This window comes from Corvus hawaiiensis, chromosome Z (assembly GCF_020740725.1).
Source record: "Corvus hawaiiensis isolate bCorHaw1 chromosome Z, bCorHaw1.pri.cur, whole genome shotgun sequence".
Lineage (NCBI taxonomy): Eukaryota > Metazoa > Chordata > Aves > Passeriformes > Corvidae > Corvus > Corvus hawaiiensis.
The window spans coordinates 16,403,751-16,416,385 of NC_063255.1; the positions used below are offsets into that span (position 1 = coordinate 16,403,751).

At 55.7% G+C, this 12,635-nt stretch overlaps 2 protein-coding genes across 5 annotated transcripts; both read left to right on the forward strand.

Moving 5' to 3' along the window:
• The first annotated feature begins 2,019 nt into the window (after positions 1 to 2,019).
• Positions 2,020 to 6,573, forward strand: DCTN3 (dynactin subunit 3). The gene is made up of 7 exons (XM_048292317.1): positions 2,020 to 2,150; positions 2,270 to 2,354; positions 3,260 to 3,346; positions 4,242 to 4,325; positions 4,908 to 4,966; positions 5,714 to 5,773; positions 6,199 to 6,573. Exons 1-7 carry the CDS (start codon positions 2,052 to 2,054, stop codon positions 6,286 to 6,288), a joined length of 564 nt encoding a protein of 187 aa, XP_048148274.1. The 5' UTR covers positions 2,020 to 2,051; the 3' UTR covers positions 6,289 to 6,573.
• An 88-nt stretch (positions 6,574 to 6,661) lies between these two features.
• Positions 6,662 to 9,726, forward strand: RPP25L (ribonuclease P/MRP subunit p25 like). 4 transcript variants are annotated; one of them, XM_048292315.1, is made up of 2 exons: positions 6,662 to 7,179; positions 8,384 to 9,726. In XM_048292315.1, the coding sequence occupies exon 2, from the start codon at positions 8,393 to 8,395 to the stop codon at positions 8,939 to 8,941; it is 549 nt and encodes a 182-aa protein (XP_048148272.1). In that variant the 5' UTR covers positions 6,662 to 7,179; positions 8,384 to 8,392; the 3' UTR covers positions 8,942 to 9,726. The 4 variants fall into 4 exon arrangements, with proteins under 4 accessions (XP_048148272.1, XP_048148270.1, XP_048148273.1 ...); XM_048292313.1 differs by lacking the exon at positions 6,662 to 7,179 and adding an exon at positions 7,336 to 7,438; XM_048292316.1 differs by lacking the exon at positions 6,662 to 7,179 and adding an exon at positions 7,467 to 7,716.
• Positions 9,727 to 12,635: the final 2,909 nt, after the last annotated feature.

Consider the following 12,635-nt stretch of genomic DNA (forward strand, 5'->3'; position numbering starts at 1 on the left):
CATTCCCAAGGAGCAGGAAACAGACTTCCTGTGCTGGGCTGTGGGCAGTCAGCGCTGTAGCTGGAGCTCCTTTCCAGGGCTTGCAAACTGGATGGGACTCTAAAGGGTGGATGGGACAGTCCCAAAGCCCCCAGGGGCTTGAGTCCCAGGACTGCCTGAGTTTCTCATCTCAGGGTACTGGGTGGTGTGGGACCCTCTAGTACAGGCATTTGTGTATTTGGGGCATTGCCCATCATGCTGGGTGCAGACCACAGTGGAGCTGGTACTCTCTAAGCACAGACCATCGCTGTGTGCACAGCCCCTGCCCCCCCTGCAGCCCCCGGCCCCTTCTGCAGCCCCCGGGCGCTTCTGCTAATGAAGCCATTTCTATTTGTCGCCTTTGTGGAACAAAGCTCAGCTCTTCCCCTCTGAAGGTCCCAGTTATCGATCCTTGGGAAGAAAAGGCAGCACACACGAAGCTTCAGCTTTCCCCTGCTGCCCAAGTGCTCTGCACAGCTTCTGCAGGTGCTCTGGGGGGGCGTAGGGGCCACTGAGGCACTGGGCCACCCCACAGCTCCCTTCTGCATCCTGGTAGGCCTGTATAACTCCCAGTAGGAATGCTTCTATAAGGACAAAGATTTTTCAGGGCACGGTGGGTTTAGGTTTCAGCAAAGGACAATGGGAGGGTTCTCCAAAGCCAGCTGTCCCACATTTCCGGCCATGTTAGCAAAGTACCTGCTATTAGCAGATGGTTTTTATCTAAAAGAGTGGCTTAGAACCTTGGCTTGTTGTCCCCTGGTGCCTGGGGTATGGCAGTGTAACACCCAGCCCCATGCTCATCCTGGCACTGCTGAAGTCATGTGGACATGATGGGACGGTTGCAGGCTGAGCCCTGGGAAACAGAGAATGACATCAAAAGGTGTTTTGAAAATTCACAGAATCACAGAATTGTCAGGGCTGAAAGGGACCCCTGGAGATCACCCAGTGTCCAACCCCCCTGCCAAGGCAGGGTCACCTGGAGCAGTGACACAGGAACATGTCCAGGTGGTGTTTGGATGTCTCCAGAGAGGGAGACTCCAAGATCTCCTTGGGCAGCTGTTCCAGCATTCTGCCACCCTCAAAATAAGGAAGTTCTTCCTTCTGTTTTATCTTATGGCCATTGTTTCTCATCCTGTAACAGGGAACCATGAAAAAGAGTCTGGCACCATTGTCTCTGACACCTGTCTTTGAGATACTAAAATGCGTTAATGAGATCACCTCTCAGTATTTTATCCCAACTCAACAGGCTCAGCTCCCGCAGTTTCTCCTCAGCAAAGAGATGCTCCAGACCCCAAATCATCTTTGTGGTCTCTGCTGGACCCTCTACAGTAGCTCCTTGTCTTTTTTGTCCTGAGGAGCCCAGAACTGACACAGCACTCTGGATGTGGCCTCACCAGAGCTGAGTAGAGGGGCAGGATCACCTCCCTTTCACCTGCTGGCCACACTCTTCCTGATGCACCCCAGGATACTTCTTGCCCTGCAGTTGGGAAGCCCTCTGGACTTTATTCTGTGGCAGATGCTGCTACTATGAATTAATTTCATCCCTGTCAGAGATCCGTGTAATTGTGAATGCCGGCTGAAGGCAGCGGTGGCACTGGGGCTGGCTGCACCATTCATTAGTGCTTCTCTTCTTTGCAAGTGTCACCTGTGGCAGTCGATAACAGAAAGGTGAACGAGGGCAGATAGAAGCCTGGGGGAAAGCCCGCGGCAGCCTCCGGTATTTCAAAGGGCCTGCATCCACACCGATCGCTTTATCAATTCCTTTTAATACATCCGAGCGCCTCTTTCCTGGAGGACCACGCCGGAATGAAGCCGCCATCGACCGCCCTCCCGAGCAGCGGGAGGGCTGGACGCCTCCCTCTGCAGTGCAAATCGCCATCGACCGCCCCGCATCCTCTGAGAGGGGCTCCGCTCCGCCATGCGAGGCCTCCCCTCCCGTCTCCATGGCAACCGCGGCCCTTAGCAACGCGCCGCCATGGCAACCGCCGGGGAGCGCCGGAAGTGAGGCGCGGCCGCTTCCGCCCGGCACGAAGATGGCGGCGGGCGCTGCGGAGCTGCGGCGGCTGCAGTGGCGGCTGGAGGAGCTGGAGCAGCGCGTCGGCCTCGGCGGCGGGGGATGCGGGCCGCGAAAGGTGCCCGGGGGGAGCTGCGGGGAGCGGTCGGGGGCCGTTTGGCGCGGCCCGGTGGGGCCTGGGATGCCGCGGCCCGGCGGGGCCTGACAGCCCCGTCCCCTCCCTCTGTGCTTCTGCAGGTGGCGGACGAGCTGGTGAAGGTGCAGGTGGCGCTGAACAATATCGCTGGCAAGAGGGAGAGGATCAAAATCCTGTTTAAGAAAAGTGAGCGGGTCTCGTGGAAGGGAAAGAATCGCGGAGGGCAGGAGAGGGGAGCTCCAAACCGTGGCGTTTCGCTACTCTAAACAAAAGCACCTTCCCCTTCCCCACACCTCCTGATTTTGGGCCCTTATTTGGGGTGTTTGGCGCAGAAGCAAGTAACTGAAGGAGGGTTTTGTGCTCGCAATCCTTCAGCTCAGCGGTCGGAGGTGGGAAACGGACCGCTGCAGCCTATTGGTTACTAAATGTCCATCTGCCCGTGTCAGTGCCAGGATTTGCTCTGCCCGAAGTGCAGCCCCCGAAGGTTCTCGGAACATGAGCTCCTGAAATGAATTCCTGCACACTTGGACTTCTTGGGCATGCTGAAGTAGCTCTGCCCTCTGTGTGTGGTGGGACCAATAAGGTTCACACTCAGTGGACAGATGTGGGGAGTTGCCTCCTCTCCGGGGGGTGCTTTGTCCTGCAAAGCTGCCTCTTGGCCAGGTTTTGCTGTGTGTTGTCACAGGAAGGGTCGTTGTGGTCCAAGTCTGCAGTGGCTGCTCAGTATGAAAGCATAAACCATGTATTTATGGATGATTTTAAGGACCAGGATGGGGGGCTGTTTACTGGTTTTGTCCTGAGGGTGGGAGGAAGCAGATTTCACTCACCTTTGGTATTGTTATCCAGACAAAAAGCAGTATTAGCAGTTGTCCCTAACGCAGTGGTTTCCTGGCTCGAGCCATTTGTCAGTTCTTGGCCACAGTGCTCCAAAATCACATAGAAATTACTGAATCTGGGCGGGGAGGAAATACGGCAGCTAAGTGAGGAGCATTTGCAAAGTAATCTGATACATGGCATGCGGGGGAAGCTGCACTTGTGAATGCCATAACATCTCTCCTACTTTTTGTCTCCAAACCTGTTTATCCCTCCAGTTGAAGATGTAATAAAATACCTTGACCCCCAGTACATTGATAGGATGGCTGTTCCAGACGCTATGAAGCTGCAGTTCATCTTGGCAGGTATGGCATGAAACAAGGGGAAACAGGAGGCTTTTGTAGCACTGCAAAAAAGCGTACTTTGCCTAAGATGGATCGAGATGGATTTTTTCAGCTGTAAAGACAGAGCACGGCACGCTCTGCGGAGGTATCAGAGAGATGGTTTGTACAAGGATGTCTGTCACCCTCAGTGCTCCCTTGTGCACAGCCACACTGCAGTTTTATCAGCTCTGATCTCTCCCATATTGAGCATTCACTTTAGTCCCGAATTAATCGAAGGCTGGTAAGAAAAGCTGGAGCTAGAATGGTTTCCTCACCCCACTTCCTGAATTATCTGGGCTGTTACAAAAGTAGAAAACATTTGGGTGTATTTCAGCACCCTCTAGCCTTGTCCTCTTTTGACCCAAGGAGTTTGATCAACTGTGATGGTATAGTCTGTGAATGGAATTTCATAGAGTCATGGAATATTAAGGGGTGGAAGGGACTTTAAGGACCATCCAGTCCCAACCCACCCTGCCATGGACAGGGGCACCTCCCCAACCTGACCAGGTTGTTCAGAGCCCCATCCAACCTGGCCTTGAACGCTGCCACGTATGGAGCATCCACAAGCTCCTGGGCAACCTGTGCCAGTGTATCACCACCCTCACAGTAAAGAATTTCTTCCTAATATCAAGCCTTAATGTCCCCTCTTTCAATTTGTACCCAGTACTCCTTGTCGTAGCCCCACAAGTCAGTGGGAATTCTCCTGCGTGAAATTGCTCTGAATCAAGACCCAGGGACGTGCAGCACAAAGTGTGAATAAAATCACAAACAAGCCCCTTTCTGTAAAGACAGATCAGCTAGAAAATTACTACTGTTTGTGAAAAGCCAAAGCACTGTTTTGTGTTTACTGATGTTGTTTCTTGTCCCCCCCCAACAGAGGAACAGGCTATTCCTGCCCGTGCAGCCCTTCTGGAGCAGGTGAAGAATCTCCAGCCCATCTTGGACAGCACCAGTATCCAAGGTATGCACATTTTTCTGCAAGCTGGAGCTGCAAATGCCACCTGCTAAGCTGCAGCCTGTCCTGTTTTCTTTCTTTTCTCTTGAGCCTGAGACTAGAGAAGAGGACAGCTTAGTGATGTGAGAGTAAACTGGGTATAAACTTGGTCTGCTCCTGCCTCATGCTGCTCTAGCCTCCCTTGCAAGGTCAAGGAGGTGATAGAGTAGCTTGTGAAGCAGACTGGAGACAGCAGCGTGGCAGAGAGGGTGGAGACTGGCAGGTCATTCCTTTCTGTGGGCTCTTCTACATTCAGAACATCCCTGTTCCTGGCACAGACAGATGCCTTTTCGACTGCTACCCAAGTGGTTTCCTCTGATGTAGTTCTTGAGTAGCCCTTGCTGTGGGCATCCCTGAGCTCCTGCTGTGTGTAGGATAGTTCAGTAGTTTTTTAATCCTATATGAGGTTTATCTGTAGTGTGGAGCACTTGCACTCAGTGAGTGGAGTTTTGCCATGCTGTACTCACGGAGGAGGAATGGGCTTTATTTTGGAAACTATTCCCATGTGCTGTAAAACAACCCAAACTGATTTCTGCTCTGTGCTTCCAGCGGTTCCTGACCATGCAGCCAAACTGCAGCGGCTCTCACAGATCCACATACAGCAGCAGGTACCGTGAATATTCTATCAGTATTGACTAGAAGGGCGTAGGAACCTTTTGCAAGTGGCTGTACTGACACCCCCGTATTTGCAACTGCAGGAATTGCTCATTTATGACAGTTGTTTTGTGGTCAAGAATATGCATACTACAGTCTTAAAGAAGTTTAAGTACTCCAAGGGGGAAATGGAGCCAGGATTTCTGTCAGTTGAATCCAAGTTGGAAATGTGCCTACCATAACCTTGATCAAAACAGAGCTTTCAATGACATGTAGTAAGCAGTGGTGTGTTTAACCATCTTGAATTCCCCCTTTCACTGAGACACTGAGGTGAAGCACTGCACCCCTCCAGTGTCCTAGTTTCTGGAACATTGTTGACACTGTCACCCTGTCAGTTCACCCTTTCCCTCCCTGTTTGAGTGCTCCTGGAGCTGGCAGTGAGTAGCCTGGGCAGTTCCTAATGATCTCTTCCAGCATTTTGCCGTGAGTTTCTGCTCTGGGACAAGCAAAGCCTGGATACTGAGGAGAGGCAGGCAGCAGTGCAATCTTAGGAGCTTTGGTGCTTCTTAGCACCAGTGTTTGTGACCTTTCTCTTGATTGTGGAAACCTGTCCAGCTGCAGTGAGCAGCCACAGCCAGGGCCTGGGCGCTGATCTCAGTGCTGGCCTTGGATGAGCTTCCTGCCATACTGTCAAGGATTGGGAAGGGTAGATGTCCTCCAGCTTATGTGTTGCTCATGCACTGCGTCTCCTCTCTTTGCAGGAGAAACGTCACGATCTCACTGACAGTGTCAAGACACTCCTTGAGGACTACAACAAAATGGTATCCTTTGAGCCTTGGGTGTGGAACAGCTGAACTGACCCCTTCGCCCTGGGCTGATCCTGTTGGGTCTCCAGCCCTGGGTTTAAGAGCCTTTCTGATGTGGTGACAGCTGTATCCCTGTCCTGTCTGCATAGGATCCCAGTGCCAAGGCACATCCTGAAACCACAGTGGGTAGGAAAGCTGTGTAGAAAGCCCTCGCACTGCAGTGGTATGCGGTGTTCAAAAGTGCCTCCTGGACTCCTGTGGGTGTTTGGTGCTGTGCAGTGGCTCAGCCACTGGACAGATTGAATCCATGTAGGTTTTCAACAGCCTGGTGCCCTGGGCCTCTCCCAAGAAGTCAGGATTGTAATAGTGCTGTCAGGATGCTCTGACCTTGGTTTCTTCCTCGCAGTTTCCACGTTACTTTCCTTAAGTGTCATGTCCAGACCCTGCTTCTATCCAAGCAGTTTGTGCAGTGGAATGAAATCCTGACACGTCTGGAAGTGGCCAAGCAAGCGAAACCTGTGGCAGAGTGATGGCAGAGCTGGGAGCATGGCAAGCCCAGGGTCCCTGTGGCACAGCTTGCATCATGCTGGTCCTGCCTTCTTCCCGCTTGGCGCGAGCATGCTGAAGTGACACGGCGGGATCCTGGGGCACCCGGCTCTGCACAGAGCTGTGCCAGCCCCAAGTTGAGGCCACACTGCTCCTTAATCTGCCACTGTTTGCAAAAGTTGCACTTCCCTGAAATGCATCAGTTTTAACATATTTTAAAACCCCTTTTTGTTCTTACTGCGGGCCACAGTAAAATCCTGGAATGCTAACTGGGTTGTCTGTCTCTCCCTGGGTGTTAGGACTGCTCCTGGCAGAGACTGGGGGGTTTCTCTCCACGCAGTGATCTCTTGGCAGCCTCCAGAAGATGGCCAGTGGTTCCTTTCAGCCTTGGACCAAGGGCAGCTAAATCCCTTCCAGTCCCACAGTCTTCCTGACTTTTCCTGTTGGTGTGAGTTGCCTGTGCCCAGGGGAATCTGGTCTCACGGAGCTTTTCTGCCTTGCCATTCTCCTATCTCTGTACTGAGAGGAGGCAGCGGCTTTTGCCTTTATCCTGCCTCTGCTTTCCTGAGGCTGCTGCAAGCCAAAGCCCGTGCTGGCTCTTTCCCTACAGGGGCACAAGCCGTGCCTTGTCTGGTCTGGCTGTAGCCAAGAGTTTCCAAGGCCATGCTTTTGCAAGGGTCTCAAACCCTTCAGATTGGTGAAGGTGTGACCTGGAAGTCCTGCAGGAATAGGGCAGAATCCCCACAGGAAGTCCAGAAGAGCTTGCCGGTCCCTGTACTCTCCCTGATCAGTAACCTCACTGGTTGTCAAACCACAGTGGGAGCTGCAGGCCTGCAGAAAACCCCCGGCTCCCTCCGGATGCCTGGGGAGCTCAGGTAAGGGTGGGGGCTCACGCGTGCACAGGGACACAGCGGCTGTTCCCGGGGCAGGGGGAGCGGGATGTGCCGCTGGGAGCCGGGACTGGGGACGGGAGGTGGGCGGGGCCCGCGGCACGCCCCGCCCATGGCCCCGCCCACCACTCAGGTGATTGATGGGCGTGGCACCGGTGCCGAGCCCCGCGCACCCGCCTTGCGCTTGCGCGCGCCCGGCACCGGCCGCCATCTTGTGTCGAAGGGCGGGCTGAGGCGGCCGCAGGTGAGCGAGGGTCCTGCACGCCCCACATCCCACCGGGGCGTCTCTGAGTCCCACCGCGGCATTCCCGTATCGCACCGCGGCGTCTCAGCTCCCCACGGGCCCCCGGGCTGCGGCCCGGCCTCCCGGGCCCCCAGGCACTGATGGCGGCGGCGGCCGTGTGGGAATGAGGGCCTCGTGAGCTCCCAGGGTTCGGAGCGGGGGCTCCGCGCTGCCGTGTCCTTGCGGAGGCTGGGGTGCGGGATGCTGGGTCTGGGTGCCCGGGACTCAAGAGCCTGCGGGTAACAAAGTACTGCGGTACCTTTAGCACCTTGGGCTGTGTGGTGGAGACGTGGAGTGCCCTGCACAGGTCAAGCAGACTTAGGTCAGGATGGCACCTGCCTTGGCAGAGACGGCAGCTGTGAGACCTGATCTTTCTGTCTTTCCCTCGAGGAAACTTTTTGTTCCTGCAACCCGTGGCTTGCCATGTCCCCTGTGATCTGCAGTGTTTTATCCTCAGCTGGGCTGGCCAGGCCCCCATGAGCCTGTTTCTGTAACACGAGGTGCTGCGCATAAACTCTGCTTGAATTCATCCTGTGCATGTTCTTGTGCAGCTGTGGCCAGCATCCCCTGAGCTCTGTTCTCAATAATCCCAGCTCACTTGTTTGGTCTGTCTTCTCCTGAGATATAGCAGTGTTTTTTATGTCATCCTGTTTAGGCCCACAACACCAATGCTATTTTTTTCACAGCCTGCCTGTCAAGGCTCATGTTGCCCTGTGGTAACGTCCATGCTGTAGGTATGTCCTTATGAGGACTGGGCTAATCTTTTGGTTATGCCATCTCAGGATTCCCAGCTCTTGGTAGCTCAAAATGCCCTTCAGAGGAAAGGTTGTAGCTAACTGTGGTGAGAATTTCTTTGTGCAGCAATTACAGTGGGCTGGGTGTTCATGGGTCCATTTTCCTTTCCAGCACTGCAGAATGGAGAACTATAAGAAGACCAAAATCGTGGAGAAACCTTGTCCTCTTCCTTTCACTGACCTGCCTGCTGATATTATTGAAATGAAGGTGAAGGACGGGAGCAAAATTAGGAATCTGATGGGCTATGCCATGAGCAAGATGGAGCAGGACTCGGTGAGGCAGATTCTTTTCACTGGCTCAGGCAAGGCTGTCAGCAAGACCATCACCTGTGTGGAAATCATGAAACGAAGGCTCAAGGAGCTGCACCAGATCACCAAAGTGCTCTTCAGACAGATTGAAGAAATCTGGGAACCCATTGTGCCTGAGGCAGGCCTCGATGCCTTGACAGTGAAGAGAAACATTCCTGCCATATGTGTCCTACTCAGCAAAGATGCCCTGGATACTCAGGAGCCAGGGTACCAGGCTCCAGGATCTTCTGATGCCTTCTGGACTGAGACACTGACAGCAGAATCGCAGGGACAGATGAAGAGGAAGCAGGGTGGAGGCCGGGGAGCCGGCAGCACAGGGAAGCACCCTCGCTCCACCGGGGGAATACCGGGGGGGCCCTGAGGCAGCGGCACCACGCGCGGCTCGGGGGAGCTGTGGAAACCAGCCTGGGGCTGTGGCTGCACAGCTGCTGCTGAACACGGGGACTCAGAGGTGTGAGGGGAGGGCAGGAGGAGTGGACTGTTAAAACTGGGTGTGATCGTAGCTGTCTGAAAATGTGTTTTCACAAGTTCCCTTGCCAGAGGCTGCCAGGCTGTACTCCTTAGGGGTTCTTGGAAGACGGGAATTGCCTCTGCTTGAGCAAGAACTGTTGGTGTGCTGTCAGTGACCCCCATTGAGGGAGCTGCTCCCCCAGTCAGGTTTCCGGTGCCCGGGGGTGCAGCAGCCTGGGCAGTGGGACAGACACCTGCCTGTTTGCTGGGTGCAGGTTGTTCTGACCGGTACAAAGTGGAGACAGGGCGTGGTGTGGAATTCCCCTGCAGCTGCCAGCATCGCCAGGGCTCATGATGTACAGACAGCAGGGCACAGGGTTAGGCCAGCCATTTCTGTGCCTGAAGAGTCCTTCTGCTGAGCCTGTCAGAGGGGGTTGAATGTAGGACTGCCAGGATATAGCTCAGTCTGGCGTCATGTGCACGTAGCTCCCTTTGGCTCAGTGGAGGTGGCGGTCGTGGTTCTCTATCCAAACAGGCACCAGTCAACTCGTGTTGTAACCAGCCTGAAATCCGATGGCTCTGTGGCTGTTCTGGGGTGGTGGTATTGGGAAGCTCTAATGGATACTGTTCTTGCCTCTTTCTTCTCCTTGATAATGCAAAAAGATGGGTTTAAAATAAAGGTGTAAGTTCATGTAACTTGGAAATTTGTCATGTCTTCCTCATCCCACTGGAGGTCACCCTGTAAGCACTGGTGGTGGGGCTGCAGCTGCTGGCTGAAGCTCTGCTCTTCCAGCTCTCCTGCTGCTCTGCGTTTGTTCCTCTCGTGACTGTAAATGGACCCTGATCCAAGGGGAGGTTAATATCCAAATACTGACCTCCTTTCACATCCAAAATAGATGAAGGTTGTGGGTTTTATCTGTGAAGCTTTTTGCTAATTTTTTTTCCTCTTTGAAACTGGCTGGAGCTGTAGCCTCAAAAAGACTCATCCTGAACTCTGCTGAGTGAGGCAAAGGACAGATCATCTTTTCTTGTGCCATAGTTTCCCTCCTGGAGCAGTTCTGGTAAGTAATTCTGGGCAGGGGAGAAGGGCTGTGACAGGCTGAGCTCTTGCCTGAACACCCCCTGCTCACACGGTGTCCTGAGCACTCCCTGTCCTGCACACTCTTCCTATGTCCCTGCCTGTGTAGTGAGCTCCAGCTGGATCCAGCACTCTGCACTGTCAGTTAAAGAGTAACGACAGAAGTGTTTAAAGAAGAGATTTTACCTAAGTGAGGAGGAGCAGGAGAGGCGTAGTGTGTTACCCGTGCAGCCCAATGCCTTCAGACAAGACTCCGCCTGCCTGTGCGGCGCACAGACACCTGCTTTGCATCCAAAAGAGCAGGGACTGTGCCAGGCTTACACACCTGCTCCTCCTCTTCTGGAGGTTTCACTGCTTCCTGCCCCACTACCTGGAGGTAGTCAGGGAAACACTTGGACCTGTCCACTGTGCCAGCACATGGGGGTTCTGGGGATGCAGCAGTTAATCTCTTTTATCTTTGTGCTGTTCCCAGCTGCTGCTCCCTTACATCTAAGGGGGAGACTGCTTTTCTTGATTAATTAGCAGATTAGCCATAAATGCCAAGGAAGATGCTAGAGTGTCTGATCAGATGGCTTCTGACATTTCAACTGGCAATGTGTCTGTGTTTACTCAAAACACCCTCTTAGTAGAGAGCCAGGAGCCAGATCCTCAGGCAGCCTGTGTAGCCTTCCCTCATGGCCGCGGCACGTTTAAAGCCTTCTCATCAAAGCTGCTAAGTGATTGTTACTTTTGTTTCACTCAGCTAACTTGATGACTCTCCCTTCAGGACTGAGCTTTACTTGACCATCGCACCCACGGGTTTGGGTCAGCCAGGAGAAGTTCCAGCTCCCTTACTGCTCTGCCCTTCACCCATCCTTCATCCAGCTGCCTCTTCTGCTGTGGGGACGCACCATGTGGGGATGCCTGGCTGCTACAGACCCCTGTGTCACTGCCATCATCTGTGTCACCCAGTGTATGTGGGGCCCGGATGTGGCTTTTCAGAGCAACTGCAGGTTCCTGCGGGTCTCCAGGAACCACCCCTAGGGCCCCTCCTGCTGTCTCCCAGCCATCCTTTGGGTGTCACATCTGTGTCATTCACCAGAGTATCCCCGCTTTGGGGTGATGCCCCACACCAGGGTGTCTCTGGCTCCAATGCCCATATGGAAGCTGGCAGCTGTGCACGGGGTCAGGCTGCCTTGTACCTCAGTTTCCCCACTGACAGGACGGAGAAGCCAGCTGTGCTGGTGAGGCTGATGCTGCCCATGTTCTCAGGTACTGATAGTCCCTAGATGTCCTGTTCCCTCCCCTCCATGGGTTATGATGGGGGTCTCTGCCCACCCAGCCGCCTGCCTGTAGCTCTTGTGACCTGGGAAGGACCCCAGTCGAGCCCTGGCAAGTCCGTCCTCAGCATCCTCAAGCCCCGGTGTGTGTAGGACCAGGTGCACGCGTGTTCGTGTGTGTGTTTGTGCGTGTGTGTGCAGGGGCAGGGCGGGACAGGCAGCAGCAGTGAGAGCTGGGCGGTGGCACGGCAGGGCAGTACCGGGGTCAGCACCGGGGTCAGCACCGGGGCCAGTACGGGGGTCAGCACCGGGGTCAGCACCGGGGGCAGTACCGGGGGCAGTACCGGGGCCAGTACGGGGGTCAGTACTGGGGGCAGTACCGGGGGTCAGTACCGGGGCCAGTACGGGGGCCAGTACCGGGGGCCAGTACGGGGGTCAGTACCGGGGGCAGTACCGGGGGTCAGTACCGGGGGTCAGTACCGGGGCCAGTACGGGGGTCAGTACCGGGGGCAGTACCGGGGGTCAGTACCGGGGGTCAGTACCGGGGGTCAGTACCGGGGTCAGCACCGGGGTCAGCACCGGGGGTCAGCACCGGGGTCAGTACCGGGGTCAGTACCGGGGGCAGTACGGGGGTCAGTACCGGGGGCAGCACCGGGGGCAGCACCGGGGGTCAGTACCGGGGGTCAGTACCGGGGTCAGTACCGGGGTCAGCACCGGGGCCAGTACGGGGGTCAGTACTGGGGGCAGTACCGGGGGTCAGTACGGGGGTCAGTACCGGAGGCCAGTACGGGAGTCAGTACCGGGGGCAGTACCGGGGGTCAGTACCGGGGGTCAGTACCGGGGCCAGTACGGGGGTCAGTACCGGGGGCAGTACCGGGGGTCAGTACCGGGGGTCAGCACCGGGGTCAGTACCGGGGGTCAGTACCGGGGGCAGCACCGGGGGGCAGTACCGGGGGGCAGCACCGGGGGCAGCACCGGGGGCAGTACCGGGGGCAGTACCAGCGGGCAGTACCGGGGGCAGTACCGGCGGTCAGTACCGGGGGCAGTACCGGCGGTCAGTACCGGGGGCAGCACCGGGGGCAGTACCGGGGGCAGTACCGGGGTCAGTACCGGGGGTCAGTACCGGGGCCAGTACCGGGGGTCAGCACCGGGGTCAGCACCGGGGTCAGTACCGGGGGCAGTACCGGGGGCAGCACCGGGGTCAGTACCGGGGGTCAGTACCGGGGGTCAGCACCGGGGTCAGTACCGGGGGTCAGTACCGGGGGCAG